Genomic DNA, 27,136 nt, shown 5'->3' with positions numbered 1-27,136 from the left:
CAAACCATTCCCGACCAATTTGTGCAGTATGACAGGGGCGGATTATCCTGCAGAAAGAGGCTACTGCCATCCGGGAATCCCATTCCGACGAAGGGCTGTATCTGGTCTGCAACGATGTTTAGGTAGGTGGTGCGTGTCAAATTGATGTCCACATGAATGGCTGGACTCAGGGTTTCCCAGCAGAACATTGCCCAGAGAATCACACTCCCCCCACTGGCTTATGGTCTTCCCACAGTGCAGCCTGGTGCCATCACTTCTCCAGGTAAATGGCGCACACGTACACAGCCATCCACATAATCTGAAAGAAAATGGTACTCATCAGACCCGGCAGCCTTCTTCCAATGCTCCAAGGTCCAGTTCTGATGCTCGCGTGCCCATTGTAGGCATTTTGGATGGTGGACAGCCATCATTATGGACACTCTGACCAGTCTGCGGCTACGCAGCCCCATACACAGCAGGGTGTGATGCACTGTGTGTTATGATGCATTCCTCCCGTAACCATCAATAACATTTTCTGTGACTTATTGTTTGTGCCACAGTAGCCCTTCGTTTGGTTCGAACCAGACAGGGTAGCCTTCGTTGCCCTCACGCATCGATGAGCCTCAGGCGTCCAACACCCCGTTACTGCTTTGTCCCTCCTCGGACCACTGTAGATAGGTACTCACCACTGCTGACCAGGAGCACCCCACAAGCTGTTTCAGAGATGCTCTGACCCAGTCGTCTGGCCATAAGCAAGCAAGCCAAATTTTATTTATATAGCACTTTTCAAAACACGCAGTTACCAAGTGCTTTACACAAAATCTGAATAAATACAGAAAATAAATTGAATGAATATGGCATAGGGAGTAACAGACCAAGATAAAAACGAACCACAACAGAAGGCAGGGGTGGGGCTCTATAAAAGGCTTGTCTGAAAAGATGGGTTTTTAGAAGCCGCTTAAACAGTCCAAAGATTCAGCAAACCTAATGGATCGGGGAATATTATTCCCGGGGTTTGGGGCTAAAATTGCAAAGGTGTGGTGTCACCTTTTGTTTTGCAGTTGGAATGGGGGATGGATAAAAGACCGAGGTTGAGGATCGGAGTGGTCAGGAAGTGGAACTTGGCCCTTGTCAAAGTTGCTCAGGTCTTTACTACTGCCCATTTCTCCTGCATCCAGCACGTGGACTATGAGAAATTATTGTTCGCTTACCATCTAATCTACTTAAGACCTTGACACGTGCCCTTACTTGGAAATGATCAATGTTATTTGGGTCACTTGTGAGTGGTCATAATGTTTTGCCACATCGGTGTACGAGGGATCATATAATTTGTCAACCTTCGACACCTTCAGCACAACATTTTCAGCCGGGGAGAGCCAACAAACCATTTAATTGAGGTGTTGTGTTCAAATGGACCATAACAGTTGAAAAATAACCTAATATGTTTCTTACAAAGCTAAGTTATATACGCATGGCTCAACTCTAAATTACCCATCCGTTATCCAAGCCGCTTATCCCAATTGGGGTCGCGGGATGCTGGAGCCCATCCCAGCAGCCACTGGGTGGCAGGCAGGGAGACACCCCAGACAGGCCACCAGGCCATCACAGGGCCCTCTAAACTAACAACTATTAATATTGGTTGATAATATATTTTATAAGTTTTTCAAATAATCATAATAAATTGATAAAATGTTTAAACTGCCAAGAGTTCCTGGCATTCTATCCTCATGCTAATGCTATCAAATCATACATTTATCCATATTTCTAACCCAGACCACAGGATGAATAAATAGGTCAATATCAACGGGCTGACCCAAGTTTACTCAAAACATAAAAAAAATGTCTTGCAGAGGGCAGACTTAAAAAAAAAAACCTGGCCATACACCAAACAAATAAGGTCTTGTTCAAACAATGGGATTCAATTTTTTCTCGCTCTTCCAGCACAGCCCAACTACAAAAGCCAGTCGGTTCCAGATATGGTCTTGCGTTTCTCTTCTTTTATTTTAGGAAAGAGGGCCTACAGCTCACCCAAGCCGAGCACGAAAGCATGTTGACACACAGCCACAGCAGTAGGGTACTATTAAGGCATGAGACTTCAGGGAGGCATGTCCACATGGAGCCAACGTCCATCTGGAACACTGAGAACTTTTTTTTTCAAAGGTTGTGCAATTTTGTCACAAGTTGCATATGTTCACCACGATGCACAAATGCACATTATTGCATTGCATTTACATTACAATTTCAATGTAAGTTGTAACCTACTAATTCAGGGTTCGAGTAACAAAAACATTAATTTTCAAAGCATGCAAATAAAAAAAACAAAACACAAAAATAAAAAATAAAATAAAATCCCGACAAATTTCATTATTTTAGAGGTAAAACAATTTCAGCACATACAGAAAACCTGGCTGCAAGTATACCGTTGTGCTAAGCTGCAGCCACCCATTTGAAGCTTATTACAGTCATGGTGATGGCATATTTCATTCAGAAATTGCACTGTCGGTCCAAACGTCACGTGGATCTTGACATTTCCTCTCAGCGGGAGAATTGGGTCAGTCGAAACCCTCCTGAATCAGATTCAAGTCGGAGGATATTTCAGTCCTCAATGGCACCCCTTCTCTGTATAGCAGCCGGTTTTTCATGCTTCAGTGTCCTTTGATAGACCACTGAGTTCACGGAGAACACCTAAAGTCCAAGCTGTGACTATCACTCCCAAAATCTTGGAAGAAGTCTACATCTGTACTTGAGCAGCGCATATGTTCATTGCTGAGATCAGGAGGTTGGAAATTGTGAGCCCTTACAGGAAAGACTTTGACATCAGAAAGGTCTGAGCTACCAGAAAGCTGAGTTCGGAATACATAAATCACACTGTGTTTTGCTGATGATAGCAACCTTTTAGCAAAGACTCAGTCAGCTCCATAATTCAAATTTCCAGCAGTTTAAGGCACATACTGTAAAGCAGAACATGGCTGTATGTGTTCCTTAAACAGCTGTCATTTAGTTGTTTGCTAACATGCCTCACTTCCCCCATCTAAGACTGACCACTTGTCACAGTACAATGGGATGGAGTGATATTTCAGGAGGTTGCAAGACTGATCAGGACATCCTAAATCAGGTTTCGTATATCCCACTCTCTTTAAAGCATACTTCTTAAGAAAACACTTTTTTAGCCCATCACCACCTACATTTTGAAATGGGAGGGGGGAAAAAGGGGTAGAATTCAGAGGATAGTAATGGTGACGTGGGGGGATGAAGATGGCAGTGTTGTAGTAGAACATCTCGCTCCAGCTTCTCACAAGTCTACCCAGAGAGTTCAGTTGGCCAACGCTGGCGTGTCGCCTTACGACTTGGCTTCATACTCTCACTCGTCTAACGCGCTAGATAGAGCCCAGAGGAGTCAGCTACACAACATGTAGTACTGATCGCTGATGCCCTCATATTACACAGGCAAATGAGGGGGATCGATGATAATATGTATTTTCCCCAGAAGAAAGAAAAAGCATTGATTTCCTCCCTCAAAGGGGCCGTGTGATGCGGTCTCATTTTTGTCATGGGCAATCAGTTTTACCATCCAACGAAATAGCTAACATGTTTTCAGCTAAAAAAATAAATAAAATAAAAATGGAATTACGGGCTTTCTACCTTTTTAAAATGTCACAGGTATCACGTGTTGAACAGTGACCCGCACCTTTACAGTTAAGGTCAGTTAGCATAAGTGAGCAGATCACTGGTACATCCTGAAAGAGGTTTCTGCATGCAGAAACCTCTTGGTGACCATCACTCACCAACTCAGATGGCATCGCTGTGTCACTCAGGCACTGAAGTTTGGATTACGGACTGAAAGATGTAAAAACTCAATACTACGCAATTAGGTGACAGAGAAGTACTGTCCCAGTGCATTGTCTGTGGCACGTAGTGTGTTTCTCTCATGTAGTGTATATCCTCTCATCCATCCATCCATCCATCCATTACCCTGCTCTCAGGGTCACGGGATGCTGGAGCCTATCCCAGCAGTCACTGGGCAGCAGGCGGGGAGACACCCTGGACAGGCCGCCAGGGCATCACAGGACCAACACATTCACACCTAGGGACAATTTAGTGCGGCCGATTCACCTGACCTACATGTCTTTGGACTGTGGGAGGAAACCGCAGCACCCGGAGGAAACCCACGCAGACACGGGGAGAACATGCAAACTCCACACAGAGGACGACCCGGGACGACCCCCAAGGTTGGACTACCCCGGGGTTCGAGCCCAGGACCTTCTTGCCGTGAGGCGACCGCGCTAACCACTGTGCCACCCTGTATCCTCTCAAAAGAGGGGAAATACACCTGTTAATACTTTTTTACTCGATAGCCTAGTGTTAAAAACACAAGAACACACAAAATCATAAATGTTAGATTATAGCTTGACTATTTTTTCTGTAATATGGATATCCATCTTGTTCTGTGGCGGAAGACAGATATGTGGATTCTCGCAAAATGGTATCGAAATAGTATTTCAAATAGTATTTTTGGAAACAGTATTTTGAAAAATATATTTATATATATATATATATAAAAGGTATCCACGCGTTTTTCTGACTCGATGTAAAATAACCCAGAAACTGAACCACCCCTTTACATAGTAAGCAGGTAAAGTCAAGTGTATGTTGTGTGCTGGTTTTGCTTGGTGGGTTTAAACAAAGCCTCAACTCTAGCAAATGTCTGCAAGCAAACTAACTTCTGTCACCTTTTGGACTTTTCCCTGGTCTATAAATCAGGTGGAAAAAAAAAAAAGCTGAATATTGAAACTACTGGGTTGTTTAGCAAATCAGAGCAAGGTCAGACAACGCTAAAGCAAACACGCTGTCATGAAGAGATGAAGTCAAATTATTAACCGCAACCTGGAACGAACCCACGTGTAGCAGAAGCCTATACCCAGAGTGTCTGGTGTCTAATCAGTAAAGCCGCACAAGCAAACATGCACAAAGAGGTGACCTCATGCTTACGTAACTAGGTGACTTTGTGGAATAATGAAGCTCGGGTTTTTACGCCGTACCAGCATACTTCCTTGTCTTGCACATGGCTCACAGCCCCTGCAAAGATAACACGGCATTGCGCGTAGCCAAGGTAAGGCAAGGCACCCACCCGCAGATACAGCCAATTGTGTCTGTAGGGACGCCCGACCAAGCCGGAGGTAACAAGGGGCTTCGAACCGGAGATCCCCATGTTGGTAGGCAACGGAATAGAACGCCACGCCACCCGGGCGGCCTTCCTTTTCATGCTTTTATCAACCTGTTAACAACACAGCAGTTTAAGTGACCAGCTTGACCCCAATATTTCCCATTTTGTTTGAGCCAAAAATCAAATGTGGCACTTGGAGACTGAGAAGAAATTAAATGCTGCTTCACAACACAGGATTAAGGGTGTCATATTGCTGATGGAAAAGACTGCAGAAACAGTCCTAAGAAAATAGGCCTTTCGGTAGCAGTGTATAGAGCATGCCTGCCCCCACTAACTCAGACTTCATATGCCCAACGTGCAATAAAACTTGTGGATGAAGAATTGGACTCTACAGTCATCAAAGGGCACACCGTTAATGAGGAGGGACGTCATCATCGGACTCGGTGGACTACCAGCAAGCAAGCAACAGAGCATGGATAGACAAAACATTACCTGTAGCCATGTAGTAACTGTAATCATTGCTGTTGGACTATATAGGGGCAAGAAATTAAAAATAAATATACATTTCAAATGAAAGTCGTGAATATATTGTCAAGTTCGGTGCACTTGTCAAACAGAATCATCTAGAAACTTCACAGACTGGAGCTGGGATGGGAGTAGGTTAGGTTTACACGCTTGTTCAGAGCGCCTCACTGAACACATTGTTTGTTCATCAGCCCCGCCACCAATTAGGTGGAGAGTTTCCCCGCCTGCCACACAAAAGGCTCAGGCCTGGGCACAGGACTACAGTGAGTTTCTGTGGAGCTGACCAGAGCTTGTGGACTCAAACCTCCTGCTATACTTGCCATTTCTGTCCTATAAATGCTGTGTTGATAGGCCTTGAAGAGCATTTTTCCATGTATGCAAATTGCAACACAACTGTTGATACACAATCAGTCTTGGGCTGACGCACATTTACAATTCATCCAACAAAAGAGCAGCAATGGGGACTTGTGGGGGACCTATGCCCACTGTCAAAGTCCTGAGAACGCCATTATGACGAGATTAAACACTATTCATCAAAACCAAAGATTCTACATTTGGTGTACACACAGTGGGATAACAGCTCTGTTTGGCATTAAGCATTTAAGCATTGGTAACACAAGACAGTAGATCCTGGTGCCACACTCATTGGCCAGTGACACCGATCTGAACTCTGGCATTTAAGCAAAGGGCTATGGAAAACCCCATACGAAAACTTTATATAAATAGTAACTGCTCAGATCATAATATGTATGCTTGCACGATGATCAAACTGAAACAAACGTGATAGGTCCCTGCAGAGTGTGAGACTTGGAATCCAGCACAAACTCTATCAAGTTATATTGGGTTGCCAGCATTCACCTTTCTCAGGCAAATTATCACATCATTAGAACAAATATATTTCATCCGGAGCAGGGAAAACTGGCACTGAGCATTGCGTGTGCTTCCTTTTATTACAGCATCATGGATGATGAAGTATCTTCCAGAATGAAGACCTGGGACTCTATCTAGCCGGGTGTAACTTGGCGGGCGCAAAGCGGCACCAAGTGCAATGCAAGTGCCTTTGTTCGTTTCAGACTAACAGGTAGTCCTACCCAGCAGCGCCCATGTTGTTTAAATAGCAAATGTACTTGCACCCATCTGAGCGCCCATGGGTGTGTTGGTCTTAAAATGAGGTGTGGTCCGGCGCATTGTTGGCGCACTGCCATCTTGAGGCAGCAGAAAGCAATTTGTGCGATTGACCAACAAATACCTGGTCTAAAGTCAATGGCACATATTTTACTGTTATTTTAGGGCCCATTATTAATAGATTAGGTTGCTGAAGCGTCCTGTGAAAGGTACAGGCTACCGATTCCTGCATGCATGACAAACCCCAGATAGGCCCCTCCTTGCAGTATTGACCGGACTTCACTTGTGGAGTTGGCACAACCTGGGCAGCACTCAGCTGGCTAAAGCTTAACGGGACCGTGGATTGGCTCGTAAGTGCCTAACAAGTGGGCAGTCCGGACTCCCAATCCGACCATCACTTGGGTACAACCTGTAGCGGATCCCATCATCTTCACTCTTGTGTTACCATGGAACTAGATCCTCCCGGGCCAAGCAGTGTGGACCAGCGTCGCGACCTGATCACCACTTTAATCAAGGCTTTAGCGAATGGCTCCGAGAGATTTTCGAGGACCATGCTGGACGATTAATAGTGATGCTGCTATGCGCCTACATAGGCGGGTGCACAACATGCGATCCGCCACTATAATAGCGATATGTCAAGGTGCAAGTGCACCTGTTTTTTAAAGGGAACGAGAGAGGACACTCTGACCGGTTTATCTCATGTTACATCCAAAACACAACTATGATTAATTAAGAGACTAAGTACAACCCCTCTGAACCATGCGCCGTACTTTGCACTCGGATTATCCGCTGTTAAATTAGCAACAGTGGATTTGGACAAGCACTACATGACTTGCGCACTTTAGACCGTGCACTTAGATCGTTAAAATAAAATCCCCGGTCCGCTCAATCATTCCCGTAGAAATTCAGCTGCAGCTCAGACCTGAAGAGCCACTGAAGTCCACTAGAGGGCGATCTATCTAAAAATGTAAAACAAGTGGGGATCGAGAGTAGTCAATATTAGTAGAGGTCTTCATCTTGATATACTTTGTGGTCTTGATGACATTGATACAGATATATGTGCTAATGAAATTCAACCATCCATGCTTTGGATTTGTACTTATGTGATCATTGTGGCAGGGTGTCGACACATAACTTCAACGTATTTCATTTTGTATTTTACGTGAAGTAGCTGATGTTCTCATCAAGAGCGACTTAAAATGAACACATACACACACACACACACACACACACACACACACACACACACACGAGAATCGTATCTGTGACTTCCCAGTCACAAGATGGTCTCTCTAGCCACAATGATGCAAGGCTGTACTACGAGGCATCCATTTCAACAGCGGTGTCCTAGCCACACTGAAGTACTAAAAACTACCAGGATCTTCTAACTGTGAATGGGAGCAGACAATTAAGCATCTGTGCTGGGTTTGGATGTGTCCGAAGAAACAGGCCTCTATGAGAATTGTACAGGAGACATGTGGAAGGGAGGAACCTAATGACTACATCTAAGACCTAGAACATCTGTTACCTGCCCTGCAGCATGCTCACTGGTGCAGTAACGCATTACTGAATGAAACAAACAGGACAATAAAACCTCGACCTAAAGGAAGAATGTTATCTTCAGGCAGAATATGCCTTCACTTTAAATGGGCTGATTGTTTGACCATACTTTAATTGTTAAGTGAAATGAATGTAAGGGAGCATTCGAAGCATCAATACGATAATATTCTGGGATTTTTAATCATGGAAATTTGACTCACAATGTGGCATTATACACAGATATCTGGGCTGCGCTGATCCACATGCACTCACTGGCCACTTTTATTAGGTAAACCTATCTAGTATAGGGCAAGAGCCCCGTTTGCCTCCAGAACAGCCTGAATTCTTCATGGCATGGATTCAACAAGATGCTGGAAACATTCCTGAGGGGTTTTAGTCCATGCTAACTCAGTAGCATTACGTAGTGCCTGCTGATTTGTTGGCCTCACATTCATGCTGCGAACCTCCTGTTCCACCTCAACCCAAATGCGGTCTATTGGATTGAGGTCTGGGGAGTGTGTAGTTCACTGGAGTACAATGAAGTCACTGTCATGTTGGTGGAACCATCTGATGATGTGTACTTTGTGACATGGTGCATTATCCTGCTGGTCAGAGCCATTGGAAAATTGGTAAACTGTGGCCATGAGGGGATGCACATTCAGCCATGATGCTCTGGTATGGTGTGGCATTCAAATGATGCTAAATTGGTATAAAGGGGCTGAAAGTATACCAAGAAAATAGTCCCAACACCATCACAACCAGCCTGTACTGCTGACTAAAGGTAGGATAGATTTATGGATTCATGCCGTTTCTGCCAAATTCTGACCCCATCACCTACAATTGCAGCAGATATTGAGATTACTTCAGACTAGGGGACACTTTTCCGGTCCTCAATCGTCCAGTTTTGGCGGCTCCTTGTCAACTGGAACATCAGCTTCCTGTTCCTCACAGGGGAGAAAGCCAGCCATATGCTTCAAGGTTTGACACACGTGTTGTGTGTGCCCTTCTGCACACCACTGTTTTATAGAGCGGTTATGTAACTATTTGTGGCCTTCCTGTCAGCTTGAATGAGTCTGGCCATTCTCCTTTGACCTCTTTCGTTAATAACGTGTTTTCATACACAGAGCCATGGCTCAATGGATTTTTTTTTCACACCATTTTTTGCATTTTCTAGAAATGTTTTGATGCACGCTCAATAATCTAGGTGTGAAATACCAGAAAAGTGGAATCAATTCAAGTGGACACAAGGTTTAGTGGGAGAAATGTTTCAACAAACTGGCGAAGCAGATGGCATAACACGCCAGGACTCCGCAGTCTACACCCATCTACAGGCCAGTGGCCACTCTTTCAGGGATGAGGATGCGCACATCCTTGATAGGGAGGAACGCTGGTTTGAACGGGGAGTCAAAGAGGCCATCTACATGAAGAGGGAATGACCATCCCTGAACCGGGGGGGGGCTAAGAGTACACCTGTCACCATCTCACAATGCTGTGATTGCAGCTATTCCCCAATCCTCTGTGAATAGTATACATGGCCATTGTAACTCAAATTAATGGTCATGGCAATTTGCATATGAAACCTGTGCTAGATTGCAAGTTTTGGTCATTATGCAACTGTATTGTTCATAAGGGTGGGGGGATACCTGCGGTCAGCTGAGAATAACGAAGTCACTTAGATGAGTGATGAAGCGTTTCTCGCACTAAACCTTGTGTCCATATGAACTGATTAAACTCTAGAGGCTATAGCGCGTGTAAATTCCAGGGGGGTCAGCCTTATCGGAGATGCTGGAACCAACATGTCTGGTACCAGCAGTCATTCAACGGTCCAAGTCAGACCACACGTACTGACTATGTCTGTATGTTTTATTTGTTGAGTTGCAGCAACATGATTCACTGCTAAGTGTTAAATTAGTATGTTGGGAGGTACATATAGTGCCGACAGTGAAGTTTTGTGCATGCGGCACACTGTAAAAGGGGAAGTGATCTCAAACTTTTAGCACTACTCTGTACGAGTTGAGCAACTGGCCGAATAATAGATAAATAAACATATCAGGAAACCCAGTCAGGCCTAGAAACACATTCAGCCCTGTCACCGTTAAGTCTGGTTTACTCACCATGCTGTCAGTCAGTGCTGCAGACAGGCAATCTGGGCTTTTGACTCCAGATCCCACTCTCCTCCCGTCTACTTGGCTCCGCTGTGTCAGCGACAGCTCCTGAAAACATAAAGCACAGATTCTAGATTCCGAAACCGCATACGACAGGCAGAAGGAAAATGATGGGTGAAAAAAAAAACGTGCAAAAGAGCATTGTAAAATGGCGTCATTATTGTGCAAGATAAGAATGCGCTCCAAGAGCTTTGAGCTCAAATGTAGTATGTGTGGCATTTGGCATTTCATCAATCACACTAGCATTGAGAAATGCTTTTGACTCGACTTCCAGTCCAGCAGTTCTAAGAAGAGAGTGGGGTGAATTCCCATGCCACAAAGAGGCACAGGTCTGGCCTGACCACCTAGGTGAAACAAGTGTTCTCCATGCATCAAGTCAAGTCACTACAAGCATGCTTCATGTGTGTACGTGCAACAGGCAGACGCTGCAAGAGGGCGACAGCTGCCACACGAGCCTAGAACACCTGACCTTGTGAAAAATGAAGTGAATGCGGGAAAGAAAAACTTAACATTCCTTAACATACCAGGAATGCCCTGTCAGCTGATAAGCTGACAGGGCATTCCCGGTAGCCAATTAGAGAAATGGGAGGACATGGAGGCAGAGGTAAACTAAATTCCACAACTCTGCCCCTGCCCACATCCGGCAGTCTTAATCCGTTGACCATTTCTGAACGCCATCCAACGCCCTTTAACCGGTGTTCTATCGGGACCGAACACGAGGAGAATGGCTGAACTGTCCAAAAACCAAGCTCATCGATTAAGTTATTAAAATATTGACGACCTGATCATTAAGGCTCTAATAATGTTATTATCAAGTCACTTGTGCTAATCATACAACAGCATGATATTGACATTTTGCACCAAAAACCTGGGCTAGACTTTATCAACTGTATTGAAAACAATATTGCTCTCTACTCATGCATGCATTAAGCCCAAAGGGGGTTTGCCACTCAAACACTTGATGCTGCAACATACAACTTTATGACAAGTTCACAATAACGAGTATAATACGCACACAGCGAGATTATTTTGCTTTTGTGCTGGAAACTTTTTTTTACAAATGACAAGGCTACAAAATAGAAATGGGCAAGAAATTCCTGTCAAACATTACTGTGCTCTCACTTCCCTACTTGTTTTTTTCCCGACACACCCCCCTTTTGCACACAGCTCACAAAGAAAGACTGCCAAAAATAAATAAATAAATAAATACATAAAAAATATTGAATTCACAAGTTTCTTACCTGGGCACAAGTGCTACCTCAGTTGTTTACTTCCCCTGTTAACAGATTTTCACCGAAACTTGTGCTACCTTTTAAAGTCAAACTGAAACTAAAGTGCTTGCAAAGTGGTTGTACTCGCTGTCACACTGGTTGTACTCCAGGGCACGTTGTACCTCCCTCCCTCTCCGATTTGCTCTTCCCCCTCCCACTGACTCGGTGCCAAGCTTCTCAAAATGAAACTAGAAGAGTGCACTCGGTAGAGTGCAGATCGCCAGGCGTAGCTCCTCTTCTACGACTTGGGAGACAAACCAGCCGAGGATATAGCACTCAGTTGCAATATAAAACAGGTGTGTCAAAGATTCTGAATCACCGCAACCACGAGACGTCCTTTATCACACAACCATAACTGTGTACAAAAGTCATTAGGCTGACAGGCCCAGTAGTAGCATGAGAGATCTGCAGCAGACAGATACACACACAGACAACCGGTGCTTTTCCTGGCATTGTAAGACTTTCGCGCAGTGCCCAAGCTGACCGAACAGGAAATATGGGGGGGGGGGTAATATGCAGCACTCAAGCTAAAAAATCTACCTAATAAGTCAGTCTGTGGATGTGCGGCCTCCTTGGCGGACCCTCTTTCTCCTGGATCACCACCTTGCTGTGGTGGAGAAGCTTGCGTGTACCGATGATCCCACGAGCTATGCCGTCCGGAGCTTGGCTCCTGGTAGGGTCACCCAAGGCAGATAGGTCAAGGGGGAGGTTCCAGGTGAACTGCAATCCAACAAGGACCTCAACAGCAGAACTGGCCGAAGATGTCTCCAGGTCACAAGGGCAGTGAAGGTGGATGAAGGCTGCAACAGACGATGGTCCCAAATCATCTTGATCCTCCATAGCATTGGACTCTGGCCACCCCCTGCCAAGGACCATGTGGTGGCTGCAGGCCCATCAGCTTCTCCACGTAAAAAGCTGTCATGCACAGGCATCCTCCCATTTTGTGGCTCGAGGATTGGTCTCTACACCCACCTGAGGACCCAGAGGGACCCAGAGGGAGGACGGTCATACTCAAGCCTGACTGACCGCCAATGATGATGATCAGAATCATGTTTATTGGCCATATAGGTTTGCACTACATGGAATTTGACTCCGGTTTACTCCGGTTTGACTCTGTATATATAGTCAGAAAATTGTATGATACAGAACTAAAGACGAGCATGGTGTCATAGGAGTTGTAGGCTAATGATAATCTGTTAAGGATAACTTTTCATTAACAGACAAAATTAAATGAAGTCAGATTTTTTTGCTCGAGAAAAGATCTAGTGAAAATATTAGGACGCCAAACCCCCCAAAATGGGAATATGAAATGGCCCATCTTTTGAATTGATTTCAGCATTTATCTTTCTGGTACTTTGTATTAATCTGCATTTGCAAATCTGCAGATTGTATTTCAAGTGACATGTGTGCTCCTGCATGTCAACCAAGGTCAGAAAAAGTCACTATTACTCTAAAGTGATGTTCAAACTGCACCCTTTCCCAGTTGCAGCAGTAGCACTATGCCTTTTCAGCACTACTACAGCACACAGTAGACATTTTATTCAAACATCCTAAACTTAATATTGTTTTTAACTACCTGTTGAATTTCATATTATGTTTTAACTACCTGTTGAACTTAACATGTTTTTAACTACCCTAATATTGTTTTAACTACCTGTTGAAATTAATATTGTTTTACCTACCTTAATATTATGTTTTTAACTACCCTAATATCGTGTTTTAACTACCTGTTGAACTTAATATTGTTTTTAACTACCTTAATATTGTGTTTTAACTACCTGTTGAACTTATTATGTTTTAACTAACTTAATAGTATGTTTTAACTACCTGTTGAACTTAATATTATGTTTTAACTACCTTAATATTGTTTTAACTACACATTTTTAACTACCTTAATATTATGTTTTTAACTACCTGTTCAATATTATATTTTAACTATCTGTTGAACTTATGTTTTAACTATCTTAATATTATGTTTTAACTACCTGTTGAACTTAATATTATGTTTTTAACTACCTTAATATTGTGTTTTTAACTACCTGTTGAACTTATGTTTTAACTGCCTTAATATTATGTTTTAACTATCTGTTGAACTTAATATTATGTTTTTAACTACCCTAATATCATGTTTTTAACTACCTGTTGAAGTTAATATTATGTTTTAACTATCTGTTGAAGTTAAGATTGTTTTAACTACCTTATTATTGTTTTTAACTACCTGTTGAAGTTAATATTATATTTCAACTATCTGTTGAACTTATGTTTTAACTACCTTAATATTATGTTTTAACTACCTGTTGAACTTAATATTATGTTTTTAATTACCCTAATATTGTTTTAACTACCTGTTGAACTTAATATTATGTTTTAACTACCTTGATATTATGTTTTAACTACCTGTTGAAGTTAATGTTTTAGCTATCTTGTTGAACTTAATATTGTTTTTAATTACCTTAATATTATGTTTTTAACTACCTGTTGAACTTAACGTTTTTAATTACCCTAAAATTATGTTTTAACTACCTGTTGAACTTAATATTATGTTTTTAATTACCCTAATATTATGTTTTAACTACCTGTTGAAGTTAATATTATGTTTTAACTACCTTAATATTATGTTTTAACTACCTGTTGAAGTTAATATTATGTTTTAACTATCTGTTGAACTTAATATTGTTTTTAACTATCTTAATATCATGTTTCTGACTACCCGTTGAACTTATTATGTTTTTAACTACCTTAATATTAAGTTTTTAACTACCTGTTGAACTTAATTTTATGTTTTTAACTACCTTAATATCATGTTTTTTACTACGCGTTGAGTTGTAAAAATCCATGAAACTCTCCTCCCTGCTGTTTTGTTACAGAAATGTTTAAAAAATTCAAATTGATGATTGATTTATCAGCCAGTTTACACTGCCTGATAAATCAACAGCAAGTGGCAATGTTGGCTAATTGTTATTGCTATCATTGTTAAACTGTACTATGAACTCACTGTCAGTGTTACTTTATTTTATGGTAGCTATTGAAGGTAATTTTGGTTATGAGCCCGTGGCAGTTTGACAATCACTCTTCTTCGGATGTATATATCGTCACATCTTAACAACTATTTTTTTCTTATTTTGGGGAAGATATTTTAGCTGTTGTTCGCCCACCACAGCGACATGAATATTAAGAAAACACTGGGCATAGAAGGCTGATACAGTGGCTTTAGAAAGAAATCACCGTCCAATCATTATTTCTTGTTTTGCTGTGTTGCAAAGTCAAGCAGAAACATATCTAAAGGGGATATTTTTCTAGCCCTATAGAATCCTATAAAACCAGTGAAGATAAAGTGACATATTTAGATTTCTTCAGAGTTATATTGAAATAAAAGCCTGAAAAATTATCTCATCACTTAATTCACTGCCTTTGTGTGAACAACTTAAAAGGAAAAGTAAACCCATGGAAAAAAAATAATTATGATATAAACTAACCATTCAAGCAAAGGTTGAAAATAAGGAGTTCATACAACAAAGACATTCATCTCCATATCAGAATTCCCTCATCATTGATGATTTCATGGGTGCAACCACCGAAACACTGAAACCACTCAGAGCAATTCCCTGTATCTCTGGCGTAAATGTTCCGATGTCACGTAGATACCACACACAAAAAACATTTGAAGCACTGGGATCACACAAGCCACTACACAAACTGTTCAAAGAAAGGTGAATCAGTTCATCTGGACACAATGTTTATTGAGAGAAACTGCGTCACAGTTGCTTTCAAACCCCAAAACACGATGTGCCAGAAGTTGGTCCACTCCAAGGATCGGGTTCTCCGGCACAAACAGAGCAATATAGTGTATGCTGTTAAGTGCCAGGAGGACTGCCGTGACTTGTACATTGGGGAAACTAAACAGACGCTGGGCAAGAGGGTGGCACAACACAGGAGAGCTAACACGTCAGGCCAGGACTTCACAGTCTACACCATCTACAGGCCAGGACTCCACAGTCTACACCATCTACAGACCAGTGGCCACTCTTTCAAGGATGAGGATGTGCACATACTTGATAGGGAGGAACGCTGGTTTGAATGGGGAGTCAAAGAAGCCATCCATGTGATGAGGGAACGGCCATCCCAGAACCAGGGGGGCTAAGGGTAGATCTGTCTGCGGTTGTTATGCAACTGTATTGTTTATAAGGGTGGGGATACCGGCAGTCAGTTTAGACTGAAGATGTCACTTAGTTGAGTGATGAAATATATCTGTCAATAAATGTTGTGTCCACATGAACTGATTCAATCTTCTTTGATTTTCTTACCTGGATTATTGAGCATGCAACAAGACATATTGAGAGAAACGTTTCATCACTCATTTAAGTGACCTCTTCAGTCTAAACTGACTGCAGGTATCCCCACCCTTATAGGCAATACAGTGGCATAACGACCGAAACCAACAATCAGTTTCATATGCAAATAGGTGTGACCATTAACCAGAGTTACAATGGCCATGTGGAATATTCACAGAGGATTTGGAAATAGTTGCAATCACAGCATTGTAAGATGGTAACAGATGTAGTCTTAGGCCCCCCTCGGTTCAGGGATGGTTGTTCCCTGTTCACACAGATGGCCTCATTGACTCCCCGTTCAAACCAGCATTCCTCCCTATCAAGGATCTACACATCCTCATCCTTGAAAGAGTGGTAGATGGTGAAGACTGTGGAGTCCTGGCCTGACGTGTTAGCTCCTCTGTTGAGGGATGGTTTTTCCAGTTTCGCATAGATGGCTTCCTTCACCCCTCTTTCAAACCATCTATCTTCCCTGTCCAAAATGTGTACGTTGCTGTCCTCGAAGGAGTGTGTCTTTCTCCTTTAGGTGTAGATAAACTGCTGAGTCTTGTCCTGAGGAGTTTGGCCTTCTGTGTTGGGCCATCCGTTTGTGTAGTGGTTGTTTGGTTTCTCATATGTATAGGTCAGTGCAATCCTCATTGCATTGTACAGCATACACCAGATTGCTTTTCCGGATGTGTGGTACACGGTCTTTGGGATGAACCAGTCTTTGTCGGAGTGTGTTGCTGGGTTTGAAGTATACCGGGATGCGGCGTTTGTTAAAAATTCTCCTGAGTTTCTCGGAGACCCCAGAAACATATGGGATGACTGCGCTCTTCCTTCTGTTCCTTTTCTCCTCGTCGCTCACCCGGTTGGTCTTTTTGGAAGGTGTTGCAGTTTTCACAAAGGTCCAACTGGGGTAGCAGCGGGTTTTTAAAGCTCCCCTCAGGTCTTTGTGTTCTTCCCGTTGGGCCTGAGTGCTGCTGGGCACATTATCAGCTCTGTGTTGCAGAGTTCTGATGATGCTCAGTTTGTGATCCAGCTGGTGGTGTGAGTTGAAAAGTAGATATTGGTCTGTGTGTGTAGGTTTCCTGTAAACCCCAATGTGGAGGCTCCTGTCTTCCCCAATGTGGATGTCACAGTCCAAGAAGGGCAAACTGTTGTTCTTTACGTCTTCCCTTGTGAACTTAGTGTTCTTGTCCACTGAGTTGATGTGTTTGGTAAACGCTTGCACCTCTTGTGTTTGGATTTTGACCCATGTGTCGTCCACAGTGCTCCTCTCGAAGAGAGAAGGACAACAGCTGCCTAAGCATAAACCAGTGGTGATTCCTATGTGGCAGAAGTGTTGGAAAAGTTGAGACAAGTATTTTCCAAACATCCATTGTTCAACAATAAGGACTGCCCAATTGCCCGGGGCAAGTAAAACACCAAGTCGGGCTAGTAAATCTAGCAACTCACTTGTTTCAATCATTTTTTCAATCATCATCATATTATAAATCATGTTCTCGTTCTCTGGCACGCAGTATAGCCCCTCCCCTTTCACACATCGGAGAATACTAGAATGCGCCATTGGCCAATCAAGAACTGAGCTGGTTAGTAATGTGATGCGTCGCTGTCAGACTTGTCATTCACGAGAAAACGGCGTCGGAGAAAGACAAAATTGATTAACTTGAAGTGCAAGAGAGAACTTCAATTATCCTGGAAACAGGAGTTTAGTTTGGTTGCATTAAAGGATGTGAGCAAAACTCCAACTATGTATTGCACAGTACGCCGGAAGTTTGACAGCAAGGCGGATAAAATGAGGTCCGAAGTTTCCGAAAAACATTGCTGGAGTGCCATAAGAGCCGACGGCATCTGGCCTGCACTGCAGCTAAGAGGGCTGCGGACAACCCCCTCTGGGGCCTTGCCGGCGTTTGTACGAAACATGAATGCTGAGGCAATTCAGGTGATTGCTAAACTGATCACCACAGTGTATCATGTGTTAAAAAACACACAGCTGTTCATTGCGTACTCTAATGTGATTGCTCTTCAACAGAAGAATGGGATTGGCAAAGGGCGTCCGGGTGGCGTAGCGGTCTATTCCGTCGCCTACCAACACGGGGATTGCTGGATCGAATCCCCGTGTTACCTCCAGCTTGGTCGGGCGTCCCTACAAACACAATTGGCCAAGTCTGCAGGTGGGAAGCAGGATATGGGTATGTGTCCTGGTCGCTCCACTAGCGCCTCCTCTGGTCAGTCAGGGTACCTGTATGGGGGCGGGACTGGGGGAATAGCATGATCCTCCCACGTGCTATGTCCCCCTGGTGAAACTCCTCACTGTCAGGTAAAAAGAAGCGCCTGGCAACTCCACATGTATCGGAGAAGACATGTGGTAGTCTGCAGCCCTCCCCGGATCGGCAGAGGGGGTGGATCAGTGACCGGAATGGCTCTGAAGAGTGGGGTAATTGGCTGGATACAAAAAGAAGAAGAATGGGATTGACCTGGGTATGCAGCGCCACACTGACACGACTTGTTGAAAGCAAGTATCTGTCTACTGTTAGACTATTTGTCATTGTGCCAGTCAAACCTTGCACTCACGGTTCATTTTCTATGGGTTTAGCATTTTGTGTTTTCCAGAAAAATATCTGTTAATAATCAAACTGATTTTACAACTGGTGTTATGAATAGCTTATCATTCGACCACATCACAACCATGAAAAGGTCATGGGCACTTAACAACACCATATATCATGGTACTCACATAAATTATTAAAAACACACAAAAAGTTGATTTTGTATTTTGTCCATAGAAAATAAATTATGAGTGTAAGGTTTACGGTGTGTGTGTGTGTTTGTGAGATGGTGGTGGTGGTGGGGCTTAGGTCTGGTCAACTTCTGTACTATTCAATAAATGTTGTCTGGCTATAATTTAAAAACAAAGGTGGCTGAATTAATTTTGATTAAATGTTGTGAGTGGCAGGCCTAGAATTTTATTAGGATTCATGAAAGCTACCCGTTTTCTTTCGGTTTGCCATGGTCATATCTGATGACCTTTGGGAAACATTTTTGGGGGACCTAAGAGCTGCCAAGTTCCTCAGTGTCTTGGCAGACTTCGCCACTGATGTGAGCATCCGTGACCTTGAGGGAGTTTATGTCAGGATCCTGAAAGATGGGGAGCCAAAGAATGTGTTCTTGGCAGTAAAAGAACTCCATCATGCCACTGCTGTCAGACACCATGCAGCTGTTAATGCTGGTAAGTTCAAACTCATTTGAAGAAACATTTATTTGATGAAATTTTGTTATGTTTCATCAATAGACTAGCAGAGGTACCCGGCGTTGCCCAGGGAAAATGTTCTCACCAAAACAACCAACACGATCTGATCTTTACGATATAATCGATGATGAAATATAGGATAATTTATGATATGATACATGTCATAGACGAATGTCGAATAAACAAATGTTATTAAGGAAAATTATCAAATGTCATAATTTTCAATCCATTCATCAAGCTTCTTTGCCAGTGTGTGTACTAATCACCGCAAATCTGCCGCTACCGCAAATCGCCCCAAAATAAACTCAATTTCCCAAATAAATGAAATTTCTTACTTGGTTTTTGAAATATGTTTTGAACTGTACAATCCTTGGAAAGTGCCGATTCTAAAGATACCTGGAGCTTTAAGCGAACATACAAACATACACTCTCACTTTATATATACTAAGCACAAAAAGTAAGGAGATGTGTGTTTGGTAGATTATTTCTTTGTTGTAACAATGCTTCTTGGCAATAAATCCTATACCGTTGGAAAGCCGGTTTATTTCCCTTTTAAATGGCGCCACATTTGTAAGGAAAATGCATTTGTGGGATGAGCAGCAGAGCTGAGTATGTGGGTTGCGCCCATGAAAAATTTGCCAAATCTTCTCTGCCAATGACAAACAGCTTATTTTGCTGTTGCTATTGACTCTTGTTTTGAGCTTCTGGTACCCCAGGTGCTGAAAATCAGGTGCCTGATATAAGATTTATTGCCAAGTAGCATTGTTACAACAAAGAAATAATCTACCAAACACACATTTCCTTACTTTTTGTGCTAAGTTTATATACGATGTTTGATGGTAGTTAAAAAAAATTGACATAATGAACTTGCCACTCTGTAATCAGTATTTCAGAAAGTTGGCCTCCAAGAGTGGAAGCAGAAGTTAGTCGGCTTCGGATCTGAGGGATCATCAGTGATGGTCGGGAGGCATGGGGAGGTCTCTACACCGAGAAGAAGTCTCCCCCACCTCATTAACATCCAGTGCTTTGCCCATGGACTAGAACTGGCAGCCATGGAAGCCACAACAGGGATGACAGAATGAAGTGTTACTGCATGAATTACTTTTAAATTAATGTATGCTAAACCAGTTAATGTTTTATTGCCTATACTAATTTATCTTCCTTTTCATACAGGTGACTGACCTCCTCAAAGGCCTTTACAAATAGTACCAATATTCGCCCAAAGAAAGCCTGGAGAGCGCTCACAGCACCAAGTGGGGTCCTCCAGCATAAGATCTGGAAGCCCACCAATCTGGGGGGGGGGGGCAAGGTGGCTCCCGCATATGGAGAGAGCTCTTCAGACCCTCATGAAGGACTATGCTGTGGTGTTGGCACATGTGGAGAACACCAGTGAAACCAGGCATTGTTGTGCAAAAGACTCACCTATTTTTCAATTTGCATTTGCATTACCGGGTTGTATTGTCATTATCGGACAACTGGGATGTGTGTGCTTTTTCCAGATTTGCCAGTGCAGACATGATCGGGAGAGCCAAGCAGTGTGTCCAGACCTTTTTTTTTTGGGGGGGGGGGGTTCCCCCTTTTTCTCCCCAATAGTATTTGGCCTATTACCATTATTTTCCAAAACCTCCCGGTCGCTGCTCCACCCCCTCTGCCGATCCAGGGAGGGCTGCAGACGACCACATGCCTCCTCCGATACAAGTGGAGTCGCCAGCTGCTTCTTTTCACCTGACAGTGAGGCGTTTCGCCAGGGGGACGTAGCGCATGGGAGGATCACACTGTTCCCCCTGCCCCCTGAACAGGCGCCCCGACCGACCGACCAGAGAAGGCACTAGTGCATTGACCAGGACACATACCCACATCCGGCTTCCCACCCGCAGACATGGCCAATTGTGTCTGTAGCGACGCTCGACCAAGCCAGAGGTAACACGGGGATTTGAACCGGCGATCCCTGAGTAGGTAGGCAACAGAATAGATTGCTACACTACCTGGACCGTGTGTCCAGACCTTGAAGGACTACGGCCACCTCCTGTTTATGGTCCTGGTACAGGATATCCAAAAGTTTCGAGCTGGTCAGTTTTGTTTTTTTGTGTTTTTTTTCTTTGCAGTCTAAGTCTGAAGCTTCAGGAGGACAATGTTCCACTCCCCAAGACCTTACAGGCCTTTGAGACTGCAGTAACCATGCTCACACGCATGCCCTCAGCAGCTGGAGAGAACCTTGAAGGCTTTCTTCAGGACTCTTCACCGGGCCACTTCCATGCAGTGCAGCTCCACAGCTTTAGCCAGGAGCGCAGGGACAGATTTGACAGGTAGCAAAAATGGAAAATAAGAGCATTTGTTGATATAGTTCAGTTAGCCTGTTGTTCATAAAAGGGCTCACTCAGTTGTGTTCACTGCGTGACATGTTTTAATTGCACATTGTCCCTTCCTTTAAAACAAACTATTAAAAATTACATTCTATGTCGATAGACTGAAGAGCCAACTCCTTGATGCAGTCAACAAAAGCATGAGGAGTCTTTTCAAGGACCTGGAGAGTGAAAAGATTCTTCAGGCGGCTGTGAGTTTGTTGGACTCAAGGGAGCAGAGGAGGCAGACCTGGCCAGTTACGGAGCAGACTATTGCCGTGTGTCATCAGAGACCACTTTGCTGACATACTGGATAAGGTGGGCTGTGACAGGGGTCAGGCAAGGCACTGGGAGTGGCCAAACGCCAAAGTGGTGATCGAAGCGCTGCCCGGGGTCCAACAAAGCAAGGTATGGGCAGACTTTTTAAACAGATCCTGATAGGCCGCAGAGCTTCCCCAACCTACTGATGGTGGCTGAACTCATCCTCCTGCTCCCACTATCCACCGCTGCCTGTGAGCGTGGCTTCAGTGCCATGAAGCACGTTAAAACAGATTGGCGGAGGAACCTTTCAGTTGAAAAATTAGCATTGCAAGACCAGCAGTTGCCAATTTCGATGCGGAGTGGGTTGTACCAAGATGGTTGTCAGGAGGGCAGAGAGCGCGCCGATTAATATTAGTATTTGTATGGTTTCATTAGGTTTCTAGATGCGAAGCATCTGCTATAGCCTGTTCTTTCACTCACTCACTCACACACGGTTAAGTTCACTCGTTCAATCACTCACAGTTAATGAGTTCACCTCTGGGGAGAAGGATGGACAGATGGCCGAGGGGATGGGTCATACCATTTTTGATATGCAAGAATGTTTGTTGCTACGCATCTATGACACACTGTGTCCTTGTTACGTTTCATTTACTTAAATAAAGATTAAATACGACAATTAACTATAGTCTTTGTTATTTGATAACCGTTAATAAATAAAACAATTTGTATAGGGGCAAATAAAAATCGACTTCGGGCAAGTAGATTTCTGACCCACTAAAACATGAACCCTGACATCACGTCTCGGTTGCTTTCAAACCCCAAAACACGCTGCACCAGAAGTTGGTCCACCCCGAGGATCGGGTCCACCGGCACAAACAGAGCAATATAGTGTACGCTGTTAAGTCCTGGGAGGGTTGCTGTGACTTGTACATTGGGGAAAATAAATAGACACTGGCCAAGAGCATGGCACAACACAGGAGAGCTAACATGTCAGACCAGGACTCCACAGTCTACACCATCTACAGGCCAGTGGCCACTCTTTCAAGGATGAGGATGTGCACATCCTTGATAGGGAGGAACGCTGGTTTGAATGGGGAGCCAAAGAGGCCATCTATGTGAAGAGGACACGACCATCCCTGAGCCGGGGGGGGGGGGGGGGTTAAGAGTACATCTGTCGCCATCTTACAATGCTGTGATTGCAACCATTCCCCAATCCTCTGAATAGTACACATGGCCATTGAAACCATCGAAGAAAGGTGAATCAGTTCACCTGGACACAACATTTATTGAGAGAAACGTTTCATCGCTCATCTAAGTGACCTCTTCAGTCTCACCTGACTGCAGGTATCCCCACCCTTATAAACAATACAATGGCATAACAACCGAAACCAACGATCAGTTTCATATGCAGATATGTCCATGACCATTAACTAGAGTTACAACGGCCATGTGTACTATTCACAGAGGACTGGGGAATGTTTGCAATCACAGCATTCTAAGATGGCGACAGATGTACTCTTACGCTGTCTAAGCATACACCGGCGGTGATTCCGGTTGTGGCGGGACTGTCGGAAAAGTTGACACGCGTATTTTCCAACACCGCGTCTCAGTTGCTCTCAAACCCCAAAACATGCTGCACCAGAAATTGGTCCACCCCACGGATCGGGTCCCCCGGGGATACCTGCAGTCAGCTGAGACTGAAGAGTTCACTCAGATGAGTGATGAAACATTTTTCTCTCAATAAACGTGTCCAGATGGACCGATTCAACTTTCTTGAACTACAAAGGAATCATTTAAAATATATATAAATGTATATATATGATATTCTAGAATGGCCCAGACTAACATCCCATATAAAATCTGTAGTATAACCTAAAAGTCGCTCTTTACCAACTCTCTCCATTTCATTTAGAGGAGTAGGACCAAATTTACACAAGAGCAGAGACAATTTAGAAAAACTAGCAGCACATAATACAACAGCAACAAACTGCAAATATCCGGGGCGGTTAAACTTCCTGAAAGCATTGCAGAGCCAGGTAATACAATTTCTTTCTGTGTGCGGGACCAGACTACTTAAGTAGTTTTAATCAACGATAACTAAACATGTATCGTGAGGCTGTAAAAAAAACCATTTTCTGTGACGACTGTTGACAAAAACAAACGGATACTATTTCAATACAATTTCACTGGAAGCGGGGAAAAAGGAAAAGAAACCGGGCTGGGAAATTTTAGACTTCCTTTTTCTTAAAGGGCAATGGTTCGCTTTCACTTCATCTCCGCGCTGTACATACTTGAGGAAAGTACCGATTTGTGTGGCTGAGAGCAACGTGTGAGAGAAGACAAGTGTGTCTCTACACCCCGGGGGGGGGGGGCGTAGAGATGTGCCTCTGACCATTTTTAATATTTATTTTGGTTTCTGCCCGCTGACGTCAGACAGTGTAGACAACTTCAGAAATGTACAGTATAGAAAAGGTGGACAAGCTGTGGAAAGCACTGCAGGAGGACGAACAGCAGGGCATCAAATCACACATCACCCATCTCAGGAGCAGTTTCTTGCTACAGGCAGTCAGGTGGCTGAACAGCTGATGCGCCTTGCATTGCTGTGTTATCGTGCACTGTATATTGTGTACATAATGGTATGAATACATTGTGTACATAGTCGATATAGGTCTGTAGTGTCTTCTTTTTTTGGTAGGGTGCGTCCTTTGTGTTAATCAGAGAGAGCCAGCGCAGGAGAATTTCATTGTATTCGAAGCATGGCAATAAAGTTGAACTTGAGGGGAACACGGCTCTATTGTAAACATTAATAATTGTCTTTTTTTTTAGGTTTAATATTGGGGGGAAAAACATGTAAGGAACATGGTATTATGAGCAGGCAACGAAAGACAATTTGATTGACTGCAAGCACCGTTAAAGCAACGCGCTACAACGCTGTGACGTTTTACCACGCACAGCAGCGCACGTTCATCCGCTCCGTGATGACGTCACAGGACGTTTTTTAAAAACGTGAATGATGGAACACAGTTAAAAAAAATAAGCTGTAAAAAGCTTACTATGCAAAATGTCAGTGTGGATGTGTGCATAGATAATGACTCGAGGTGGCGTGGCCACATGTGAAATGATAAAGTCTCATAAAAGACGTCACAACTCCAGCTTATCGATCAGGATTGTGCAGGGTGACGCGTTCCCCGGGGAAATGGCTGATAACCGCAAGCCCCCCCCCCCACGGGAGCGACGCTGACAGCCCGGGCTGAATGAATGGGGCGCTTACGAGAAGGGGGGGGGGGGTGGCGACCGCGGCAGGAATCCTTAAAACGGACCCGAAGTCACAACACGCTCGCGGCCCCACGAGACGCGTCCTCCGCGTGTCTCCCCTCCGCCAGAACCCCCCCGACATCGCAAATCCCGAACTCACTTTGCACAGACAACGCCGGGGCGGCGCGGCTCGTTGATCCCGCTGGCTCGACCCGCGACGCCGCGTCGGGTGGGGGGAGAAGCGCCACGATATTGCGCGGGGTTATGCTAGCGGGCGAGGCGAAAGTGAAAGTGGGTGAGGCTTTTTGAGTTCGCCTCGACACGGATACTGTGTAGATAGGCAGCTGGTTAGGAGTGTGTGAGAGAGAGCTAACGTTAGCATGCTAACTACCGGATAGCTTCAATACTGGGAATTACTGGCGACTTACAGCCCGCGACTCACTTATTGGCGAAAGAAAGAACAAACGACGTAAAGACCCGCACGTCCGCCGAGAGCACCGGCAACGTTCGCGCATGAAATACAATATTCGCGAGTTGTTTCGTTTCGAGAATGAAATCGAGTTTACTCACTCAGAAAGAATCAGCTGATACAACGGTGACTCAGTAGACTCCGCGACTTCCGCATTCATGCGCCATGACTTATACGTCAGCCAATGGCCAGGGGCGAATCCGCCGCCTCTGACCAATGGCGCCGTACTACTCGGTAGGGGCCAATGAGAGGCTACAACAGGTAACCGCGTAAACGGGAACGACACGCACACGCCCACCCCGGAGCCAATCGGGCGCGGCTGCGCGTTCACGCGTCGACGGGCGCACCAATAGAAAGTCACAGCGCGGCACAATGTGGCCGCACGCGAACGCCGCGCGGCCACGCACCTAAAAGCGACACGCGCCTATTGACCGTCGCGAGAAGGCGTGATTAATGAGTTGCGGAGCGCGAGGCGCTCACGTGCTTTATTCGCATTTCGGCGTTAGGAGGAGGAACTGAAAGACTATAACGCTATAACTCTTCTGTGACTGCAGAAGAGCTGTTCGTTTTGTCCTGTTGTGTTTATGCCCCCACGCAGAGCGCACCGGGGCGCCACAGGTGGTTGTACCGTCCCATTTTAAGTGTTCACCATGCCCCCTTTCTCACATTTCAACTTCGCTGTTTTTGTTTTGTATTTTTGACACAAAGGGTGAAATGAACACCCCATACAAAATAAGTATTGAAAATCAACTCAGCAATATTTTGAAAACTAAATATACACATTTTGGATTTTTTTCTCTTTTTTTTTTTTTTAGCGAGGAGCAGTATACGTCACCCTAGAGCAGTGTTTCTCAACCGGCGGTCCGCGGACCCCTAGTGGTCCGTGGTGTAATTGCAAGGGGTCCGTGAAAATAAAATATCTTTTAAAAAAAGATCTTGTGACATTTATAGAAACAGGATTATTTTACTCAAATGTGACTGAGACCTTTATCTACCTAAACTATAAAGGGTAACAGGACTTTTTTCTCTAATTACATCTGTTTCACAAGTGTAATCTATTGTATTTTAATAAGAGATCTCGCTCCCGCTTGCATTGTTAAAAGTTACCGCATAAAAATTCTGTGTTGTTACATATATCTGAAAGTTACTGAATACATATTCTGTTTTGTTACATATATCTGAAAGTTACTGCATAAAAATTCTGTTGTTACATATATCTGAAAGTTACTGAATACATATTCTGTTTTGTTACATATATCTGAAAGTTACTGAATACATATTCTGTTTTGTTACATATATCTGAAAGTTACTGAATACATATTCTGTGTTGTTACATATATCTGAAAGTTACTGAATACATATTCTGTTTTGTTACATATATCTGAAAGTTACTGCATAAGAATTCTGTTGTTACATATATCTGAAAGTTACTGAATACATATTCTGTTTCGTTACATCTATCTGAAAGTTACTGAATA

At 43.8% G+C, this 27,136-nt stretch overlaps 1 protein-coding gene across 1 annotated transcript in view; it reads right to left on the bottom strand.

The window, feature by feature from the left end:
- The window catches only part of mtmr4 (myotubularin related protein 4), an 84,331-nt gene extending 58,553 nt beyond the window's left edge, over window positions 1-25,778 (bottom strand). The window contains exons 1-2 of the mRNA XM_056284446.1: window positions 25,760-25,778; window positions 10,447-10,545 (exon numbers count right to left, since the gene is read on the bottom strand). Coding sequence (XP_056140421.1) covers window positions 10,447-10,449 — 3 coding nt within the window. The 5' untranslated portion in view covers window positions 10,450-10,545; window positions 25,760-25,778. The remainder of the gene's footprint in view (window positions 1-10,446; window positions 10,546-25,759) is intronic.
- Between the last annotated feature and the right edge of the window lie 1,358 nt (window positions 25,779-27,136).

Source organism: Lampris incognitus, chromosome 8 (genome assembly GCF_029633865.1).
Source record: "Lampris incognitus isolate fLamInc1 chromosome 8, fLamInc1.hap2, whole genome shotgun sequence".
NCBI classification, from domain to species: Eukaryota; Metazoa; Chordata; class Actinopteri; order Lampriformes; family Lampridae; genus Lampris; species Lampris incognitus.
This window is presented reverse-complemented; position numbering and strand designations above follow the sequence as displayed.